The sequence below is a fragment of the Apodemus sylvaticus genome, chromosome X, assembly GCF_947179515.1.
Source record: "Apodemus sylvaticus chromosome X, mApoSyl1.1, whole genome shotgun sequence".
NCBI classification, from domain to species: domain Eukaryota; kingdom Metazoa; phylum Chordata; class Mammalia; order Rodentia; family Muridae; genus Apodemus; species Apodemus sylvaticus.
Window position 1 is genome coordinate 30,635,807 of NC_067495.1, and position 24,054 is coordinate 30,659,860.

General features: G+C 35.1%; 1 protein-coding gene across 50 annotated transcripts in view; it reads right to left on the reverse strand.

Annotated features, from left to right (window-relative positions):
- Positions 1-24,054, reverse strand: part of Scml2 (Scm polycomb group protein like 2) — a 90,941-nt gene that overhangs the window by 25,350 nt on the left and 41,537 nt on the right. For 5 of the 50 annotated variants that reach the window (XM_052171273.1, XM_052171282.1, XM_052171272.1 and 2 more), the window contains exons 9-26: positions 18,394-18,477; positions 15,113-15,196; positions 13,554-13,637; positions 12,015-12,098; positions 9,440-9,523; positions 8,148-8,231; positions 6,874-6,957; positions 6,309-6,392; positions 5,734-5,817; positions 5,146-5,229; positions 4,621-4,704; positions 4,071-4,154; positions 3,509-3,592; positions 2,953-3,036; positions 2,383-2,466; positions 1,874-1,957; positions 1,361-1,444; positions 32-115 (exon numbers count right to left, since the gene is read on the reverse strand). In XM_052171273.1, coding sequence (XP_052027233.1) covers positions 32-115; positions 1,361-1,444; positions 1,874-1,957; positions 2,383-2,466; positions 2,953-3,036; positions 3,509-3,592; positions 4,071-4,154; positions 4,621-4,704; positions 5,146-5,229; positions 5,734-5,817; positions 6,309-6,392; positions 6,874-6,957; positions 8,148-8,231; positions 9,440-9,523; positions 12,015-12,098; positions 13,554-13,637; positions 15,113-15,196; positions 18,394-18,477 — 1,512 coding nt within the window. The remainder of the gene's footprint in view (positions 1-31; positions 116-1,360; positions 1,445-1,873; positions 1,958-2,382; positions 2,467-2,952; positions 3,037-3,508; positions 3,593-4,070; positions 4,155-4,620; positions 4,705-5,145; positions 5,230-5,733; positions 5,818-6,308; positions 6,393-6,873; positions 6,958-8,147; positions 8,232-9,439; positions 9,524-12,014; positions 12,099-13,553; positions 13,638-15,112; positions 15,197-18,393; positions 18,478-24,054) is intronic. The other 45 variants (XM_052171292.1, XM_052171285.1, XM_052171286.1 and 42 more) reach the window with 44 other exon arrangements.

The window sequence follows — 24,054 nt, forward strand, 5'->3', positions numbered from 1 at the left end:
AGAATAATAAACAAAAAGAACAAAGCATCACCTGGGGCTACTCCTTGATCTGCAAAAAGTCTGGGTTGGTCACTCCAAGGTGTGGTGACAGTTTTGCCCTTGTGCTTTTTCTCAGCTTTATTGAGGTATAAAATGAAAATCAAAAAATATTCACATGTAAAGTGAGAACACTTTGCTTAATCCACTATGCTTTCCCAATAATAAACACAGCTAATAACTCTGTTCTTGGAATGTCATGGTTTCTGAAGAAGAATCTACAATCCCTAATTTACTTATATGACCATAATCTCTAAAAACAATGTATAAACACTGTCCTTATACCCAAAGATAACTGTAGTCTTCACTGTTCACCCAGAAAACTATTCTTTGCAACAGACAAAATGATTGCAGGAAACCAAAACCAATCAAAGCAGAAAGTAGTATATCCCAATCAGAATGGTTATATCTACAGAACATTACTGTATCTATGGTAAGGTTCAGGGAACACTGCTCAAGAGGTGGCAGGAAGATTAAAAAGAACCAGAGAGTCAGGAAGTTTAAGACTGTAACATACAGAGCAATACATAAAATCAAGTCAACACTACTATCAATATGTGGGCTGAAACAAAAATGACAGCAATACAAAGACACACACACACACACTACAGAGAGAAAAGCATGTGTGGTCTCAACCCTACACAAGAACTGTATAAAACTGAGGAGATCTGGGAAAGGAAGAGGAAGGAATACTCAGAGAAAAACACACCAATTCAGGGTAAGGCGTCACAAATGTAGACAAAGTAACATACAATTATTATGTATGCACACACACACACGCACATGCACATACACACTGAAATAGACTAAACAGGTTATGGGTAAGAATATGTGTGTACGGGGTTGGAGAGATGGCTTAGTGGCTAAGAGCACTGACTGTTCTTCCAAAGGTTATGAGTTCAAATCCCAGCAACCACATGGTGGCTCACAGCCATCTGTACAGCTACTCATATACATAAAATAAATAAATCTTTAAAAAAAAAGAATATATGTGTACATAGGTACTTTTAAATGCAAGCACAAACTGTGAAAAGAGAGGAAAACAAATTAGAGGAGAAAGTGAGGGGACCAATGGAAACATTCAAAGGAAAAAAGGATTAAATTAAATCATAATAAGGAAAAATAATTCTCCAATAAGATGAAGTTATAATAAGAAAAAATAGACTTAGTACAGTCAAATTTCTAACAATTGAACATTGTGCTGCATTTTGCAATGGTTTTCTTGGAAAAAAGAGATTTTCTAATGGAAAACATTATAAAATTTTTCAGGAGACAGAAAATAAATAATAATATAGAGTAATACACAAAAGAACAAAGCAATCACCTGGGGCTGTTCCTTGAACTGCAAAAAGTCTGGGTTGGTCAATCCAAGGGGTGGTGACAGTTTTGCCCTTGCGCTTTTTCTCAGCTTTATTTAGGTATAAAATGAAATAAAAAAATTATTCACATGTAAAGGTAGAACATATATGCATATGTATATATGTCTGTGAATATACATGTTATCATAGAGAATGAACAAGTTATAGTAAAATATATATGTATATAGATATTAATAAATTGAACCACTAAAGATTTTAGGACAAAGGAAAGGAGCGAATAAATGGGAGGTTTGGAAGGAGGAAATGATATAAAAGAATGTTGAAATTAAATCATAATCAGAATGGAATTCTCTAAAAGGATGAACTTAGAGGAAATTTTGACCTTAGACAGTGAAAATTTCTGCCAGTTCATCATTGAGCTGCTTCTAGCTTTTCTTAGAAAACAAATTTCCCCTCGTGAAAACATTATACTATTGTGAATAATATAGAATAATGAAGAAAAAGAAAGGTGCAATCACCTGGGGCTGCTCCTTGATCTGCAAAAAGTCTGGGTTGGTCAGTCCAAGGGGTGGCAAATGTTTTGCCCTTGCGCTTTTTCTCAGCTTTATTGAGATGTAAAATGAAAAACAAAAATTATTCACATGGAAAGCTAAAACATATGTGTATGTTAATACACATGTTCTCATTCAGAATGAACAAGTTATACTTAAAATGTATATATATGTAGATATTAATAAATTGAAGTACTAATGATTTTAGGAAAGGAGGGAATAAAAGAGAGGTTTTGGAAGGAGGAAATTAAATCATAATCAGAATGGAATATAATACTGCAAAAGGATGAACTTAAGAGAAAATTTTGACCTTGGACAATGAAAATTTAAGCCAATTTATCATTGTGCTGTTACTAGCTTTTCTTTCCTTAGAAAACAGATTTTTTTCCTCTTGAAATCACTACACTATTATTTAGCATACAACAACTATACTGTGAATAATATAGAGTAATAAAGAAAAAGAAAGGAACAATCACCTGGGGCTGCTCCTTGATCTGCAAAAAGTCTGGGTTGGTCAGTCCAAGAGGTGGTGACAGTTTTGCCCTTGTGTTTTTTCTCAGCTTAATTTAGGAATAAAATGAAATACAAAAATTATTCACATGTAAAGCTAGAACATATATATATATATATATATATATATATATATATATATTGTGTGTATCTGAATATACATGTTCTCATACAGAATGAACAAGTTATAGTTAAAACATATATGAATATAGATATTAATAAATTGAACCACTAATGACTTTAGGACACAGAAAAGGAGGAAATAAATGGGAGGTTTTGGAAGGAATAAGTAATACAAAACAAGTTGAAATTAAATCATAATCAGAATGGAACGTAATTCTCCAAAAGGATGAACTTAGAAGAGAATTTTAACCTTGGACAGTGAAAATTTATACAAATTCATCATTGTGCTGATTCTAGCTTTTTTTCTTATACAAACAGATTTCCCCTCCTGAAAACTTTACACTATTATTCAACATACAACAACTAGATTGTGAGTAATATAGAATAATAAAGAAAAAGAAAGGAACAATCACCTGGGGCTGCTCCTTGATCTGCAAAAAGTCTAGGTTGGTCACTCCAAGGGGTGGTGACAGTTTTGCCCTTGCGTTTTTTCTCACCTTTATTTAGGAATAAAATGAAAAACAAGAAATACTTACATGTAAAGCTAGAGCATATATGTACATGTATATATATATGTTTGTGTATGTGTGAATACACATGTTCTCATATAGAATGAACAAGTTATAGTTCAAACATATATGTATATAGATATTAATAAATTGAACCACTAAAGATTTTAGGACAAAGGAAAGGAGGGAATAAATGGGAGGTTTTGGAAGGAGGAAATGATATAAAAGAATGTTGAAATTAAATCATAATCAGAATGGAATTCTCCAAAAGGATGAACTTAAGAGAAAATTTTGACCTTAGACAGTGAAAATTTCTGCCAATTTATCATTGAGCTGCTTCTAGCTTTTCTTTTCTTAGAAAACAGATTTCCCCTCCTGAAAACATTACACTATTATTCAACATACAACAACTAGATTGTGAGTAACATAGAATAATAAAGAAAAAGAAAGGAGCAATCACCTGGGGCTGCTCCTTGATCTGCAAAAAGTCTAGGTTGGTCACTCCAAGGGGTGGTGACAGTTTTGCCCTTGCGTTTTTTCTCACCTTTATTTAGGAATAAAATGAAAAACATGAAATACTTACATGTAAAGCTAGAACATATATGTACATGTATATATATATATATATGTTTGTGTATGTGTGAATACACATGTTCTCATATAGAATGAACAAGTTATAGTTCAAACATATATGTATATAGATATTAATAAATTGAACCACTAAAGATTTTAGGACAAAGGAAAGGAGGGAATAAATGGGAGGTTTTGGAAGGAGGAAATGACATAAAAGAATGTTGAAATTAAATCATAATCAGAATGGAATTCTCCAAAAGGATGAACTTAAGAGAAAATTTTGACCTTAGACAGTGAAAATTTCTGCCAATTTATCATTGAGCTGCTTCTAGCTTTTCTTTTCTTAGAAAACAGATTTCCCCTCCTGAAAACATTACACTATTATTCAACATACAACAACTAGATTGTGAGTAATATAGAATAATAAAGAAAAAGAAAGGAGTAATCACCTGGGGCTGCTCCTTGATCTGCAAAAAGTCTAGGTTGGTCACTCCAAGGGGTGGTGACAGTTTTGCCCTTGCGTTTTTTCTCACCTTTATTTAGGAATAAAATGAAAAACAGAAAATATTTACATGTAAAGCTAGAACATATACGTACATGTATTTATATATGTTTGTGTGTGTGAATACACATGTTCTCATATAGAATGAAAAAGTTATAGTTAAAACATATGTATATAGATATTAATAAATTGAAACACTAAAGATTTTAGGACAAAGGAAAGGAGGGAATAAATGGGAGGTTTTCAAGGAGGAAATGATATAAAAGAATGTTGAAATTAAATCATAATCAGAATGGAATTCTCCAAAAGGATGAACTTAGAGGAAATTTTGACCTTAGGAAGTAAAAATTTCTGCCAATTTATCAATGAGCTGCTTCTAGCTTTTCTTTTCTTAGCAAACAGATTTTCCCTCCTGAAAACATTACACTATTATTCAACATACAACAACTAGATTGTGAGTAACATAGAATAATAAAGAAAAAGAAAGGAACAATCACCTGGGGCTGCTCCTTGATCTGCAAAAAGTCTGGGTTGGTCACTCCAAGGGGTGGCAAATGTTTTGCCCTTGTGCTTTTTCTCAGCTTTATTGAGATGTAAAATGAAAAACAAAAATTATTCACATGGAAAGCTAAAACATATGTGTGTGTATACACATGTTCTCATACACAATGAACAAGTTATAGTTAAAACATATGTATATAGATATTAATAAATTGAAACACTAAAGATTTTAGGACACAGGAAAGGAGGGAATAAATGGGAGGTTTGGAAGGAGGAAATGATATAAAAGAATGTTGAAATTAAATCATAATCAGAATGGAATTCTCCAAAAGGATGAACTTAAGAGAAAATTTTGACCTTAGACAGTGAAAATTTCTGCCAATTTATCATTGAGCTGTTTCTAGCTTTTCTTTTCTTAGAAAACAGATTTTCCTTCCTGAAAACATTACACTATTATTCAACATACAACAACTAGATTGTGAGTAATATAGAATAATAAAGAAAAAGAAAGGAACAATCACCTGGGGCTGCTCCTTGATCTGCAAAAAGTCTGGGTTGGTCACTCCAAGGGGTGGCGACTGTTTTGCCCTTGCGCTTTTTCTCAGCTTTATTGAGATATAAAATGAAAAACAAAAATTATTCACATAGAAAGCTAAAACACATGTATGTGTGTGTGTGTGTGTGTGTGTGTGTACATATATATATGTGTATGTATGTGTGTGTGAATATATGTTTTCTCATTGAGAATGAACAAGTTATAGATAAAATGTATATGTATATAGATTAATAGTAAATTGAAGGACTAATGATTTTAGGACACACGAAAGGAGGGAATAAATGGGAGGTTTTGGAAGGAGGAAATAATACAGAAGAATGATGAAATTAAATCATAATCAGAATGGAATATAATTCTCCAAAAGGATGAACTTAGAGAAAATTTTGACCTTGGACAATGAAAATTTCTGCCATTTTCATATTGTGCTGTTTCAAGCTTTTCTTTCCTTAAAGAGCAATTTTTTTCCTCTTGATATCACTACACTATTATTTAGCATACAACAACTATACTGTGAATAATATAGAATAATAAAGAAAAAGAAAGGAACAATCACCTGGGGCTGCTCCTTGATCTGCAAAAAGTCTGGGTTGGTCAGTCCAAGGGGTGGTGACAGTTTTGCCCTTGCGTTTTTTCTCACCTTTATTTAGGAATAAAATGAAAAACAAGAAATACTTACATGTAAAGCTACAACATATATGTACATGTATATATATATATATATATACATACATACATACATGTACATTAATATGCATGATCTCATACAGAATGAACAAGTTATAGTTAAAACATGTATATATACAGATATTAATAAATTGAACCACTAATGACTTTAGGACACAGGAAAGGAAGGAATAAATGGGAGGCTTTGAAAGAAATAAATAATACAAAACAAGTTGAAATTAAATCATAATCAGAATGGAATGAATTCTCCAAAAGGATGAACTTAGAAGACAATTTTGACCTTGGACAGTAAAAATTTATACAAATTCATCATTGTGCTGCTTCTAGATTTTCTTTTCTTAGAAAACAGATTTTCCCTATTAAAAACATGACATTATTATTTAACATACAACAATTATATTGTGAATGATACAGAGTAATAAACAAAAAGAAAAGAGTAATCACCTGGGGCTGCTCCTTGATCTGCAAAAAGTCTGGGTTGGTCAGTCCAAGAGGTGGTGACAGTTTTGCCCTTGCGCTTTTTCTCAGCTTTATTTAGGTATAAATTGAAAAACAAAAATTATTCACATGTAAAGTTAGAACATATATGTAAAGGTTTTATATATATATATGTATGTGTGTGTGTGAATACACATGTTCTCATAGAGAATGAACAAGTTATAATTAAAATATTTATGTATATAGATATTAATAAATTGAAGAACTAATGATTTTTGGACACAGGTAAGGAAGGAATAAATGGGAGGTTTTGGAAGGAGGAAATGATATAAAAGAATGTTGAAATTAAATCATAATCAGAATGGAACAGAATTCTCCAAAAGGATAAACTTAGAGAAAATCTTGACCTTGGACAGTGAAAATTTCTGAAAATTTATCACTGTGCTGCTCCTAGCTTTTCTTTTCTTAGAAAACAGAATTTCCTCCTGAAAACACTACACTATTATTCAACATACAACAAATTATATTGTGAATAATAGAGAGTAATACACATAAAGAAAAGGGCAATCACCTGGGGCTGCTCCTTGATCTGCAAAAAGTCTGGGTTGGTCAATCCAAGGGGTGGTGACTGTTTTGCCCTTGCGTTTTTTCTCGGCTTTATTGAGTTATAAAATGAAGAACAAAAATTATTCACATGTAAAGCTAGAACACTTTGCTTAATCTACTATGCTTATCCAAAAATAAAGTTTATACTACTATTCATATGCCTTGTCATAATATACTCTAACACCACGCTCATGTTATGTGTCACAATGCCCATAATTTACACTGTACTTGGAAGGAGAGAAACACTGCTATTGGAAACACAGCTATTAACTCTGTGCTTGAAATATCATGGTCACTGAAGAAGAATCTACAACCCCTAATACACTATACCAGCATAGTCCCTAATAACAATGTCTAAACACTGTCCTTATACCCAAAGAGAACTGTAGTTTTTATTCTTCATCAAGAAACTTTAGTTTGCAAAAGACAGACATGTTTGCAAGGAACTACATCCAATCAAAGCTGAGAGTTGTATATCCCAATCAGAATGGATATATCTATAGAACATAAGCTAGGTTTCAGGGAACACTGCTCAAGAGGTGGCAGAAAGAATGTGAAGAGTCAGGGAATTTGCTCTAAAGACTGTGTCTTCTAGTAATAACAGGAGCGATACATAAAAATCAAACCAAAACTATAACCAATATTGTGAGCTGAACAAAATAACAGATACTCACACACACACACACACACACACACACACGACAGAGATAAAAGCATGTGGGGCCTCAACCCTAAGCAAAGGACTGTATGAAATTGAGGAGATCTAGGAAAGGGAGAGGTTGGAAAAGCACACTGATTCATGGTAAGGTCTACAAACCAAGACAAAAAAAAACACAAGTGTGTGTGTGTGTGTATTCTTATATACACTGAACAGGTTATAGACAGAATATATGTATACACAGATATTCTTTAATGCAAGCATGAACTATGAGAAAATAGGCATGAATCTGAAGGAAAAAGGGGGTTCAATGAGAGATTTTGGAATAATGAATGAGTAGGAAGAAAAGTTGAAATTAATTAATAATCAGTAACTAATAGAAATCTCCAATAGGATGGAACTTATTGTACAAGAAAAGTTTGACTTAGCCCAGTGAAAATTTCTACCAATTTACCATTGTGCTTCTTGAATTTGTTTTCTTAGAAAACAAATACTTTCCACTTGAAAACATTGCATTCTTATTCAATATTCAGAAAATATACTGTGAATAATATAGATTAATAAACAAAAAGAACAATCACCTGGGGCTGCTCCTTGATCTGCAAAAAGTCTGGGTTGGTCAGTCCAAGGGGTGGTGACAGTTTTGCCCTTGCGCTTTTTCTCAGCTTTATTGAGGTACAGAAAGAAAAACAGTAAGTATTCACATGTAAAGTGAGAACACTTGCTTATGCTTTCCCAATAATAAAGCTTACATAATACTCTGAAATACTCTAATAAAGCCTTGTCATAACATAGGCTATCACCAAGGCCACGTGATATGTTACAATGCCCATCATTTACACTTTACTAGGAATTAAGACTCAACAAGAGGGAGAGCATGCCTGCTACTGGAAAGACAGCTAATAAATCTGTGTTTATAATGCCATGGTTACTGAAGAAGAATGTACAATATCTAATTTATTAATGTCAGCATAATCTCTAAAAACAGTGTATAAACACTGTCCTTATACCCAAAGATACCTTTAGTCTCTACTCTTGACACAGAAAACTTTTCTTTGCAACAGACAGAAACAATTTCAGAAACTTGCAACCAATCATTGCAGAGGGTAGTGAAGCCTAATCAGAACACACACACACACACACACACACACACACACACACACACACACACACACACACACACACTTTCCTCTAATGTAAGGCTCGGGAAACACTAGTTAACAAGTGGCAGAAAGATTGGAAAGAGGCATATCGTCAGGATTTGGTCTAAGACAGACACCCCTAGTAATATCAAAGCCAACAAATAAAATCCCACCAACATCACAGCCCAAATGATTCAGCTGAAAGAAACGAATCAATATATATATGAGGCCTCCAGTCTACACAAAGAAGTATATACACCTGGGGATAGCTGGGAAAGGGAGGGGAGGGAATCATCAGGAAAGAGCAGCCCCAATTGGCTTTCAGGTGCCAAAAATACACCTATACAAAACATACAGTTATCTAGACTGAGAAGGTTATAGTTAAAATATTATTGATCATATATATTCTTAAATGCAAGCACTAATGTATTAGCAGAGAAGAGGAGGGATATAAAAATAAATGGGATGTTTAGAAAAAATGAAATGGTAGGATGAAACTTGAAATTAAATCAGAATCAAAATGGAATCTAATTCTTCAAAAGGATGAACTTATTTTAAGAGATAAATTTGACTTAGCATAGTGAAAATTTCTACCAATCTACCATTGTGCTTCTTGAATTTGTTTTCTTAGGAAAAAATACTTTCCACTTGAAAACATTGCATTCTTATTCAAAATACAGAAAATATACTGTGAATAATATAGATTTATGAAAAAAGAGGAGAGTAATCACCTGGAGCTGCTCCTTGATCTGCAAAAAGTCTGGGTTGGTCAGTCCAAGGGGTGGCGAATGTTTTGCCCTTGTGCTTTTTCTCAGCTTTATTGAGATGTAAAATGAAAAACAAAAATTATTCACATTTAAAGTGGGAATTTCCCAATAAGAAAGTTCATGCTACACTGCTCATATGCTCTAAAAAAGCTTGTCAGAATATAGACTATCAGCATGCTCATGTGATATGCCACAATGGTCATCATTTACACTTGGAATTAAGACTCACCTCAACAATTGGGAGAGCATGCCTGCTACAGGAAACACAGCTAATGACTCTGTTTGTAAAGTCATGGTTCCTGAAGAAGAATTTACAGCACCCAATACACTACTCCAGCATGGTCCCTAATAACAATGTCCTTATACCCAAAGACAACTGTATTTATTCTTCATCAAGAAACTTTAGTTTGCAAAAGACAGAAATGATTGCAAGAAACCATATCCAATCAAGTGAGAGTGGTATGGCCTAATCAAAATGGATATATCTATAGAACATTACCACATCTAAGGTAAGGCTCAGGGAACACTGCTCAAGAGGTGATAAAGAAAGTCAGATAGTCAGGGAGTTTTCTCTAAGATTGTGCCTCCTAGTAATATCTAGATTAATACATAAAATATCACCAATACCAGTAGCCAAATATGAGCTGAAAAAAATCACAGCAATACATATACAAACTAGAAATAGAAAAAAGCACATGAGGTCTCCACTCTACACAAAGGACTATATAAAACTGAGGAAATATGGTAAAGAAAGAGGTGGGAATCCTCATGGAAGAACACCAACTCAGGTGCCACAAATATACCCATAAAAACATACAATATATGCAGAGAAGAGTAGGGGACAAATTTGATGCTTTTGAAGGAGGAAAGGATAAGGAGAAAAGTTGAAATTAAATCATAATCAGAATACAGTCTAATTCTTCAAAAGGACCTGAAGACCCTGTTATACCACTCTTGGGAATATACCCAAAAGATGCCCCACCATGCTACAGGGGCACATGTTTCACTATGTTCATAGTGACCTTATTTGTAATAGCCAGAAACTGTAAACAACCCAGATGTCCCACAACAGAAGAATGGATACAGAAAATGTGGTTCATTTACACAATGGAATACTACTCAGCTATTAAGAATGAGGACATCTTGAGTTTTACAGGCAAATAGGTGGCACTAGAAAATATCATCCTGAGTGAAGTAACTCAGACACAAAAGGACATGCATGGTTATGTACTCACTAATAAGTGGATGATAAATATACACATACATACACACACATATATTAAGTACAGAGTACCCAAAACACAGTCCACAGAACTCAAAAAGGTCAACAAGTTAAAGTGCCCAAGTGATAATGACTCATTCATACAAAGGAGGGAGAAGAAAGCAATCACAAGTGGGGAGGGAAGGTGGGAAAGTGGGAAAGTGGGAAAGTGGACAGGAGGGAGTGTGGGGGAGAGTGTAACCTGATCTGACATTGGGTGAGGGAAAAGGACTCAAGTCCTGAGGGCCACCAGAAAGAATGGAAACAGGCAACCCCAAGAAATAGGTTGGGCCCTTCCAGAATGAACCAGAGACCTCAGAGGTGAGAGACTCTCAGGACTCAAAGGGAGGGACCTTAGATGAAATGCCCGACAGTAGGAAGACGGAACTTATAAATCCCACCTCCAGCAGGAAGGCAGGGCATCAGATGACGGAGGGGGTGGGGCATCCCACAGTCACAACTCTGACCCATAACTGTACCTCTCTGAAAGAATTACAGGGATGGAAATGGAGAGGAGCCTGAAGAAAAGAAGGTCCAGCGACAGGCCCAAAGTGGGATCCAGCTCAAGGGGAGGTCCCAAGGCCTGACATTATTACTGAGGTTATGGAGTGCTCACAAAAAGGGAGCATGACCACACTCCGGAAGACCCAACAAGCAGCTGAAAGAGTCTGATGCAGATATTTGCATCCAACCAATGGACAGAAGAAGTTGATCCCTGTTGTTGAATTAGGGAAGGCTGAAAGAAGCTGAGGAGGAGGGAGACACTGTAGGAGGACCAGCAGTCTCAATTAATCTGGACCCCTGAGATCTCTCAAACACTAGACCACCAACCTGGCAGCATGCACCAGCTGATATGAGGCACCCAACATACATGTACAGTAGAGCACTACCAAGTCTGTGTTCATTCAGAGATGAAGCACCTAACCCTCAAGAGACTAAAGGCCCCATGGAGTTGAAAGGTCAGATTGGATGGGGGTGGGGACTTCCACATGAAGACAGTGTGTGTGTGTGTGTGTGTGTGTGTGTGTGTGAAGGTATGGGATGGGATGTGGAACAGTCAGAGGGTGGATGGGGGTGGGTAGGGGACTAAAATATCGAGTGCAAAAAAACCTAATTAATTAAAAAACAGATTTCTACAAACATATCATTGTGCTGCTTCTTTTGTTTTCTTAGAAAAACAGATGTTCTCTCCTGAACACATTACATTATTATTTAAGAAACAACAGTTATATTGTAAACAATATAGATTAATGGAAAAAAAAAGAACAGAGCAATCACCTGGGGCTGCTCCTTGATCTGCAAAAAGTTGGGGTTGGTCACTCCAAGGTGTGGTGACTGTTTTGCCCTTGCGCTTTTTCTCCGCTTTATTGAGATATGAAATGGAAAAAATATTCACATATACATAAATATAGAACACTTTAATCCACTATGCTTTTCCAATAATAAAGTTTATGCTACTATTCATATGCTCTAATAAAACTTGTCATAACACAGTCTAACACAATGCTCATGTGATATGTCACAATGCGCATCCTTTACACTTGGAATTAATACTTGGCTCAGCAATTGGGAGAGCACACCTGCTACAGGAAACACAGCTAATGACTCTGTGTTTGTAAATTCAAGGTCAGTGAAGAAGAATCCTAATAACAATGTCTTTATACCCAAAGAGAACTGTAGTTGTTACTCTTCATCAAGAAACTTTAGTTTGAAAACGTCAGACATGGTTACAGGAAACCACATTGAATCTAAGCTGAGAGTTGTATATCACAATCAGATTGGATATACCTACATAACTTTATTGCAACTAATAAAAGGCTCAGGGAATATTGCTCAAGAAGCAACAAAGTTTGGAGAGGCCAGGCAGTGGTGGCGCATGCCTATAATCCCAACACTCTGGGAGTCAGAGGCAGGCAGATATCTGAATTTGAGGCCAGCCTGGTCTGCACAGTGAATTCCAGGACAGCCAGGGCTATACAGAGAAACCCTGTCTTGAAAAAAACCAAATCCCCAAAACCAAAAATAAGTACATAAATAAACACACAAACAAACAAACAAAAGACAGGAGAGAGCCTGTCAAGGAGTTTGCTCTAAGACTGTCTCTTAGTAATATCAAAAACAATACATAAAATCGCACCAACACTGCTATCAAAATTTAAGCTGAACAAAATGACAGCAACATACATATACACTAGACAGAGATAAAAGCATGTGAGGCCTCAACCCTACAGAAAGGACTATATGAAATTGAGGAGATCTAGGAAAGGGAGAGGTGGGAATACCCAGGGAAAAAAGCACACCGATTCATGGTAAAGTCTACAAAGCAAGACAAAAAAACAAACACAAACATTTATATATACATTTGTATATACATGTATATATGTATGTGTTTGTGTATATATATATACATATACATATATATATATATATATATTTATGTATTCTTATATAGGAACAGGTTATAGGTAAGAATATATGTGTACATAGATATTCTTAAATGCAAGCACGAATTGTGAAAACCATGAATTAGGAGGAAAAAAAAGAAGGGATCAATGAGAGATTTTGGAAGAAAGAAAGGGTAGGGAGAAAAGTTGAAATTAAATAATAATCAGTAACTAATCTAATTCTCCAATAGGATGAACTTATTGTAGGTGAAAAATTTGACTTAGCACAGTGAAAATTTCTACCAATTTACCATTGTGTTTCTTGAATTTTTTTTCTTAGAAAACAAGTACTTCCACTTGAAAACATTGCATTCTTATTCAACATGCAGAAAATATACTTTGAATAATATAGATTAATAAAAAGAACAATCACCTGGGGCAGTTCCTTGATCTGCAAAAAGTCTGGGTTGGTCAGTCCAAGGTGTGGTGACAGTTTTACTCTTGCGCTTTTTCTCGGCTTAATTGAGGTATGGAATTAAAAACAAAAAGTATTCGCATGTAAAGTGAGAGCACTCTTTTATCCACCATGCTTTCCCAATAATAAAGCTTACATAATACTCTGCAACGCTCTAATAAAGCCTTGTCATAACATAGGCTATCACCCTGGCTGCATGATATGTCACAATGCCCATCATTTACATTTTACTTGGAATTAAGACTCAGGTCAACAGGAGGGAGAGCATGCCTGCTACTGGAAAGACAGCTAATAATAAATATATGAAATGCCATGGAATATAGAAGAATCCCAGCACAATCCCTAATAACAATGTATAAACACTGTCCTTACACCCAAAGATACCTTTAGTCTCTACTCTTCACCCAGAAAACTTTTCTTTGCAACAGACAGAAACCACTGCAGGAAACTGCAACCAATCATATCAGAGGGTAATGAAGTCTAATTAGAATGGATATTATCTACAGAATGTTCCTGCCCAAGACCCAGGGAGTATTGCTCAAGAGAAGACAAAGATTGAAAAGAGTCAGAAAGTCAGGGAGTTTGTTCTAAGACTGAGTCTCCTAGTAACATCAAGAGCAACACATAAAATCCTACCAACATTACTACCCAAATGTGAGCTAACCAAACAAGAATCAATATGTACACAAATTGGACACAGAATAGCCCATAAAGTTTCAATACTCTATAAAGCCCTATATAAAACTGATGAAAATTGTGAAAGGGAGTGGTGGGAATAGCCAGTGAAGAACACACTGTTCACTGTTGTAAAAGAGCCATCCATGAAAACATGCATGCAGGTATTATTATACAGACAGAATATGTATATACCTAGGTATTATACATAGATATTCATGCATATAAGCACTAATATTAAGAGGCCATACAATTGGCAGAGAGGTTTGAGGGTTATATGAAAGTTTCAGAGGTAGGAAACGGTAATAAACATTAAAAAAATTATAATGTCAAGATAAAATGGTAATTTTCTATTTTAAAACATGGAAAAAATCTATAATCAGCAAGCAATCTAAATTTCCAAAAAAGATGAACTTGTTAGAATAATCAGGTAATTTGAATTACTACAGTGAACATTTCTATTAATTTACTATTGTGCCACTTCTTGTACTTGTTATTTATAAATTGAAAACTAGTCTTGGAAATCACTAGAGCATTGTTCAATATAAAGCAAACATTTGAGTTGGAAGAGCAGGAAGGATATATAAGAGTTTGGAGAAAAGAGAGGGAAGAAAGGTTGAGATTAATTATCTCAGAAAAAAAAAACATTTTTAAACCTGAAAGAGCTTATAATCAGGAAACTAGCATGTGAAAATATCTATAAATTTATCACTGTGCTACTTTTTTACATTTCTTTTCTTAAAATGAAAAGGTCTTCCCTTCTGAAAAAAAAATCACACTAGCAGCCAATATACAGGAATCATCTTGTAAGTCAGTATAGATAAGCAAAACAGCTCAATCACCTGGGGCTGCTGCTTCATCTTCAAAAGGTGTGGCCTGGTCTTTCCAAGGTTTGGTAACTCTTTTGCCCTTGGTTTTTTCCTCAACTTTGTTGTGTTATGAAAGAAAAAACAAAAGTGATGTACATTTAAAGGTAGAACACATTATGTTGAGTATGTATAACAAATAATAAAGGCTCTAATCATAATGTACACACTGGAATATACTGTTGTTATAAGGCTCAGGTGATGTCCAGCTTTATAACATGCTCAATTGGAAGCTAAATGTAGACAATTTTAATATTTTGGATAAAAACTGATTGCCATGTTAATTTTGACTATGTTCACAGCAAATAGAGAAACTAAGGATTCATTTCAGTATCAACACTTTAACAGTATTCTTATAAATAATGAAGTTTACATAGTAAAATCTAGTAATTCTAAATAAACTAGCTTTGGAGGGAGAGATATGAAGGACATAAACATTCAAAGCTTAACTACATTTATTTGGGCTGCTTTACTTTACAATTAGGAGAGTAGTCAGTCTATTGCCTTGCTTTTTCCATATTTAAATGTATTCATACTTTTACCTCATAATAACAAATAGTAAAAATGTTTGCAACTTTTTGACGTTCCACTTTTACTTTTTACCAAGGAAGTGGTCTATCCTGGGCTGCTCCTTTATACTCTACGTTTAAGACTTTTCTTTATGTTTAAAAAGTCATTAGTGATATCATTCACATTACTTAGTTTACCTTATACAATAGCCCTGTCATCATTTTCAGGATTTTGACCACATTGATATCATCACTAAAGATTCCAGCTAAGGCAATGAAATGGTTATTATTGGCAATGTCTGGAATTATTCTACCTCCAACACAAGTATTTCTTTTTCCACCTTCAACTCCCTTACTTGCTATCTTTAGTTTCATACCAACTGATCTTTTTTGTTACAATATCAGTGCTAGATTTATCAATAGTTCACTCTATTTTCATCCAAATCACTAGGTTTCTTCAGGTTTTGCTCTGTTCCTAAGGTAAGTTGCCTTGCACTCAACTGTCCATCTCTAATAGTTGTGCATTAAGTATCACTTCTGTCATTACCCTTGATTAGGGAATAAGCTCCTACCTCCAAGCCACATTCTCAACAACTCTGTTTTTTAAATAAAAAGCAACAGAATACATATTAGCAATATACTTCTATAAAGAACTAGACAATAAACATTCTGAAAACAACACATGGTCTCTTTGTCACATTTTTCTTTGCTTTAAAAAGCAAAATGAAATACAAAATTAGAGAACATATAAACAGATGACATCACATAATTACATGGGTTGGTTACAATTCTTTGTAATATCCACTCTAACATCTATGGAGACATCACAGTTGAAATTGACTTTTAAATATATTTCTTTGCTATAATGTCTTTTTTTAAAGATTTATTTATTATTATATGTAACTACACTGTAGCTGTCTTTAGACACACTAGAAGGGGGCATCAGATCTCTTTACGGATGGTTGTGAGCTACCGTGTAGTTGCTGGGATTTGAACTCGGGAACTCTGGAAGAGAAATAAGTGCTCTTAACCTCTGAGCCATCTCTCCAGCCCCGCTATAATGTCTTATTTTGGTTAAGTTCCTACCTCTATCTCTTTCTGCTCCATTCAGCAAAATATCAGAAGCTCTACTTTATTAGAAGATTAAAGGCTTTCTCTGTAAATGACCTTAAACATTATATTACATCCTCTTTAAATATTCCTGGGTGCTGACAGGGATAGTTCAGCATTAGGAGTGTTTGTTGCTGCCCTCCCTGAAGACTAGGGTTCATTCCCAACACCTATCAAATGGGTCATTTTAACTACAGCTCCTGAGGATGTAAGGTGACATTCTGCCTTTAAGACACCTGTATGTTTAATACAAAAAATATGTAGAAACAGATATACATCAATAAGAATAAACATAATTTTATGGCCCTTACTACTCCATAAGCAAATAAAAATATTTGTATCAAGAATTCAAAAGTCTAGTAGTCCTGGCTAGTTGTAGGCCAACTTGACGTAATTTTTTCAATTTAGAAAATAGATCCAAAGATTACACTATTGGCAAGACTTAGGGCATTTTATTGATTGTTGATTTTCAGTGACACCACTCCTGGAGTGGTGGTCTTGGGTTCTATAAGAGGCCTGAGAAAAACATGTCAAGCAAGCCAGGAAGCAGCACCCCCCTCCCCCAGTGACCTCTGCATTGACTCCTGTCCTGACTTTCTTCAAAGATGAATAATACTGTGGAAGAGAAAGCCAAATAAGCCCTTTCCTTTCCAAGTTACTTTGGTCATAGTGTTTTAAACACAGCATTAGAAACCCTATTACACAAGTTTTAAAGATGCTTAATGACCCTAAAAGTGTTTTCAAATGAAATATCATCAGAGAAGCTTCTTTAATTAAATAGTAATTAGCAAAGAGACCTGCAATTGGTCAACCTTCAGAGACTGAGAAAACGTTCTAGTACCTAACCTTAAATTGGATGTCTATATCACATACTTCCCTTCAAAGCTCAGATAAATATGTGGAAAAGCAGGCTGAAAGATTAAGGCAGGGGCAGGAAAGGATTTCTCCCAGATAACATTTCTCATAAATAGGGAAGATGAATATAAGCACTCAGAAAGACCACAGCTGAGTACACATGTCTTGTATAAGCTCATGCCTCACAAAACCCCCAGAATAGAGGAAGGAAAGTGGTCACGAATTCTAGCCCTACCCAAGAATTCATGGTTGCTAGAAAAAGAAAAATCAGTTTTCTTCAATGGAGTAACATTGAGTATATAAACCACACTCTAAGACAGGCCACTTGCTCAAAATTAGTAGGTTACCACAAATCACACTCCTATTTTGTATTTTTCATTCTTTAAGAGAGAAAAAACATAATATCAAAGAGATACCGTTATGTAATACAATTTGAAAGAAGTTGAAGGAAAGAATGTGATCAAAATACATTGCATGAAATTTTTTTCAAAATGAAAGCATTAAACAAAGAAAAATAATATAATTTTAAGCAATGGTACCACATAAGTGAAATTTTACATACACTAGAATTTCATAGTCAGGAAATAGTCTAATTCTACACCTGCAAAAGACTTTTATTAGAATGACCAGTAACTTTGAACTACAACACGGAAAAATTCATTTATCATTGGGCTATGTTCTGAATTTGCTTCCTTAAAACAGAAAAGTCATTTCTTCTGAAACTCTATGCCATTATTCAATGTACAAGAATCATCTTACAAATAAATATAGAAAAACAATCACCTGGGGCTACTTGGACATCTCTCCCTGGTCTGACTTCATCTTCCAAAGGCTTGGTGAATCCTCTGCCCCTGGGTTTTTTCCCAGCTTTGTTGAGGTGTGAAATGAAAAATAAAAATTATGTAAATAGAACAGCTAGAACTCATCATGTTCCTCTATGTATGTCAAATACTAAAATTTGTTATTATAATATATATACTCTCCTATAGTGTTGGCATGAAAAAGGCTACCATCATGCTCACTGGGTACAATTTCTAGATGCCTGGTACTTCAGTTTAGATAATTTTAATATTTTATGTAGAGATAACCACCTGGTTATGCTTTTAAGTGTTAATAGTTAAAAGAAGAAACATTAGTATTGATGGTTTCAAAATTAGGTTATTAGGAAAAATGAATTCTACCTAACAAATATTAATTAAAAATTATTTCAGGTAGAGCGATTGCTCACACACATACACACTCCAAACTCAAATATTAACTTTTGAAGACTTTATATTTTTTAAATTGAAACAATCTACTGCTTTGCTTCTTCATTACTCAAAGACTATACAGTTTGCAAGAAACAGGACTTGTGAAAGCACAAATCCCATCTTTCTACAGCCTTTTTATTCCACTTCTCCTACTTGCCAGAAGAGATATAGTCCATTCTCAGGTGCCTGGGTAAATATAAAATCATTTAACTGGTGCCAAAAATTTATCTCTCATTTACAACTAATTTACCAATATGCGCCACACTCTTACTTCATTTTTAACAACTACTCTAGGTTTAAAATTTTCACTTTAAAAAAACTTTAGTAGTATTAACTACTTTCCTTTTACTTATATATATGTATTCCTGCCATCAGTTTCAGGATGTTGATTTTTAAATATTTTCCATACTACAATGCTTTCTTGTGCATATCCTTTATCTTTCTCTGTCACATTCCACAAAAGATCCAACACACTATATGAAGGCTAAAGTCTGCCTTTGTAATGAACATAACTATTCTATTACACAATGTTAAAATATTCCTTGGGGTTGAAGGGCTATTAAGTTATTAAGAATGATTTGACTACCCTTCCAGAGAATCACTGTTCATTTCCAACTTCTACATCAAGTGACTCACAACTGCTTGTAATTCTACTGACAGAGAAAACAATGTTCTCAATCAAATATAAGTATGTTACTAAAATAGTAAAAATAGTGGACAATGAATTCTAAAGTACAGTTTTAAAGACGATTAATGACCTCAAATTGTTCTCAATTGAATAGATAAATACAAAAAGGCTCATGGCTAGGATGAAAAAGTTAACAACTTGCATACAAAATTCAATAGATACAGATTATTTTTAAACAAAATCAAGGCAAGGAAAAGTTTATTAATGCAAAATCATATGAAGCACGGGTTCACGGAAAGGAAAGAGATTCGGGTTTGAAGATTTGGAATGTGAAAAGCCTAGCAGGGACTGTGATTTTCAAACTTCACTTCCTTCAGTGGGCATTACCAATTGCATAGCACACCTATGACTAATGAAGAAAAGCAATGACAAACCAAATGACCACGAGCATACTCTTAATGATATATCCTATATATCCTATAGACCAACCAACCAAACAAACAAACAAAATACATGGATTAAAGGGGACAGGGATGTAAGAGGCAGAGGAAGAAATCTGGGTAGAGATGTACAACATAAAAGGCCTTATGGAAGCCTTCTAGAGATGAAAGGTTCTGAATATTAAACATACACACATATACAAATATTTTAAATGGAATGATCATGTACTGGAAAGACACCATCGAAATCAGATGTGACATTAATAAAAAAACAATAAAAATCCCTGTGCCAGATACCAGTGATTAAGTGATGGCCAAAAGGTTCCATCCCAACACTATAGGCCAGCTTTTCTACCTGTGGCTTGTGACCCTTTATGGGTTGCATTTTGGATATCCTGTATATCAGCTATTTAATTATGATTCATAACAATAGCAAACTTACTGCTATAAAGTATCAATAAAATAATTTTAAGGTTAGAGTCATCACATGAGGAATTGTATTAAAGGAACAGCATTAGGAAAGGTGAGAACCACTGACACAGGCCATTGCCAATGCTACTAGTTACATTTTAAAACTTGATGGCAAGAATCTCTAATTTTAATATCTGAGCGTACTACAAGCATATCTAGGCCATGGAGTCATATACTTGGTACTGAACTGCAAGCCCCTACTGGCTTTGAATTATGGTGTTAAAAGTGACTATCAGAATGAGCTATAGTAAACATGTGCCTGCAAGATAAATTCAGCCAGTTCAGTCAAAGAATAAGAAACTTGGCAACTTGTATAGAAAAGAGAACAGAGTTAGTATGAGCAAAATTTCTAGGGAAAGAAAACTGAATAAAACAAAATATAAAAATGACTGGCTCAAGACAGGGAGGATAAGGTATGGGCATAAAGGTGGTGAGTATGGAAGGCTAAACGGTGTGAATATCACATCTCATCCCCTTCAGGAACAAGCACCAGTTTCATGGCATACCTGAGAGTGAGTAATGAGAGTCTAAAACAAACTGAATGGACATAGGCATATTTATAAATATTAATATTATAGGTCAAATTTAAGAACATGGATTAAAGACGTTAAGAGATTAGAGGTGGATTGCATTGAATCTGTAGATCGCCTTTGGCAAGATGGCCATGATAGTGGATTGGCAGGATTAATATAGTTAAAATGGCCATCTTGCCAAAAGTAATCTACAGATTCACGCAATCCCCAACAAAATCCCAACTCAGTTCTTCACAGAGTTAGAAAAAGCAATTCTCAAATTCATCTGGAATAACAAAAAACCCAGGATAGCTAAAACTATTCTCAACAACAAAAGAAATTCTGGGGGAATCAGTATCCCTGACTTCAAGCAATACTACAGAGCAATAGTGTTAAAACTGCGTGGTATTGGCACAGTGACAGACAAGTGGACCAATGGAATCGAATTGAAAATACAGAAATGAATCCACACACCTACGGTCACTTGATTTTCGACAAAGGAGCCGAAAACATCCAGTGGAAAAAAGATAGCCTTTTCAACAAATGGTACTGGTCCAATTGGAGGTCAGCATGCAGAAGAATGCAAATTGATCCATTCTTATCTCCATGTACTAAACTTCACTCCAAGTGGATCAAGGACCTCCATGAAAAACCAGACACACTGAAACTAATAGAAAAGAAACTGGGGAAAACCCTTGAGGACATGGGCACACGGGAAAAGTTCCTGAGCAGAACACCAATAGCGCATGCTCTAAGATCAAGAATTGACAAATGGGACCTCATAAAATTACCAAGTTTCTGTAAGGAAAAGGACACTGTTAAAAGGACAAAATTGCAACCATCAAATTGGAAAAGGATATTCACCAACCCTACATCTGATAGAGGGCTAATATCCAATATAGACAAAGAACTCAAGAAGTTAGACCCCAGGGAACCAATTAACCCTATTAAAAAATGGGGTACAGATCTAAACAAAGAATTTTCACCTGAAGAAATTCAGATGACCAAGAGGCACCTTAAGAAGTACTCAACATCATTAGTCATTAGGGAAATGCAAATCAAAACAACCCTGAGATTTCACCTTACACCAGTCAGAATGGCTAAGGTCAAAAACTCAGGGGACAGCAGGTGTTGGCGAGGATGTGGACAAAGAGGAACACTCCTCCACTGCTGGTGGGGCTGTAAGATGTTACAACCACTTTGGTACAACCACTTTGGAAATCTGTCTCGCAGTTCCTCAGAAACCTGGACATGACACTTCCGGATGACCCTGCTATACCTCTCCTGGGCATATACCCAAAGGATTCCCCGGCATGCAATAAAGACACATGCTCCATTATGTTCATAGCAGCCTTATTTATAATAGCCAGAAGCTGGAAAGAACCTAGATGCCCCTCAAAGGAGGAATGGATACAGAAAATGTGGTATATTTACACAATGGAATACTACTCAGCAATTAGAAACAATGAATTCACAAAAATTTTTAGGCAAATAATTTGATCTGGAAAATATCATCCTAAGTGAGGTAGCCCAATCACAAAAGAATACACATGGAATGCAATCTCTGATAAGTGGATATTAATTTGCTCAGAAGCCCTGAATACCCAAGGCACAAATTGCATAACAAATGACTCCCATGAAGAAGTAATGGAGAGAGTCCTGATCCTGGAAAGGATTGATCTAGCATAGGAGGGGAATATAAGGACAGAGAAAAAGGAGGGAGGTGATTGGAGAATGGGTGGAGAGAAGAAGTTTTAAGGGACATATGGGGAGGGGGGGGGGTCCGGGAAAGGGGAAATCATTTGGAATGTAAACAAAGAATATAGAAAATAAAAATATTAAAAAAAATGTTAAAAAAAGAGATTGTAGGTATAAAAGTGGGAAGGAATACCTAACAGAATAAGTCTTTTTTAAAAATAATATGGAAACCTACTAATATAGAAAGCTCCTGAGTGGAGTGATTATGTAATGGAGGGAAACAAGCTCAATTAAACAACTCTTATTACCAAAAATTCCCTATAATACAAGAAATGGGTTATCACTTTTTCAAAGTGTTGAAAATGTCCCACAGAACCAATCCTAATACCACAGGCCTACTTAGTTAAGCTCTTAATTATCCTCATCAACTTGGTTCCAAGAATCCAAAGATAGTTTTTATTTGCCAAACAAACCACATACTTGTATCATAGAGCATGGAGAAACCTAGCTGCTATTCAAATGGAACCTTCAACACTACTAGCTATGGATGAAAGCACTAAAAGGTGCTATACACATTAGCAGAGAGGAAAAGTAAGCAGTCTGGATCATCTATTAATCCGGTGACCTACAACATCAAATTGCTGGCAACATACATTACTACAATAGTTACATCTGTTATAGAAAAAGCTATCATTTTTTAAAAATTGGAATTAAGGTCTACTCCATGAGACGGAATGCATACTGGACACTGGTAATGTGAGTAAGATCCTAAAACCCAGGATAGCTAAAACTATTCTCAGCAGTATAAGAACTTCTAGGGGAATCAGTATCCCTGACCTCAAGCAGTACTACAAAACAATAGCGTTATAAACAGCATGGTACTGGTATAGTGACAGGCAGGTAGATCAATGGAAAAAGATTGAAGACCCAGAAATGAACCCACACACCTATGGTCAATTTGACAAAGGAGCTGAAAGCATCCAGTGGAAAAAAGATAGCCTTTTCAACAAATGGTGCTGGTTCAACTGGAGGTCAGCATGCAGAAGAACGCAAATTGATCTATTCTTATCTCCTTGTACTAAGCTCAAGTCGAAGTTGATCAATGATCTCCACATAAAACCAGATACACAGAAACTAATAGAAAATAAACTGGGGAAGAGCCTTGAGCATATGGGCACAGGGGAAATTTTTCTTAACAGAACACCAATAGCTTATGCTCTAAAATCAAGGATAAATGGGACCTCATAAAATTACAAAGTTTTTGTAAGGCAAAGGACACTGTCAAAAGGACAAAACAGCAACCAACAAATTGAGAAAACATCTTTACCATCCCTACATCCAACAGAGGGCTAATATCCAAGATATACAAAGAACTTAAGAAGGTAGATTCCAGAGAGACAAATAACCCTATTAAAAATGTGGTACAGAGCTAAACAACGATTTCT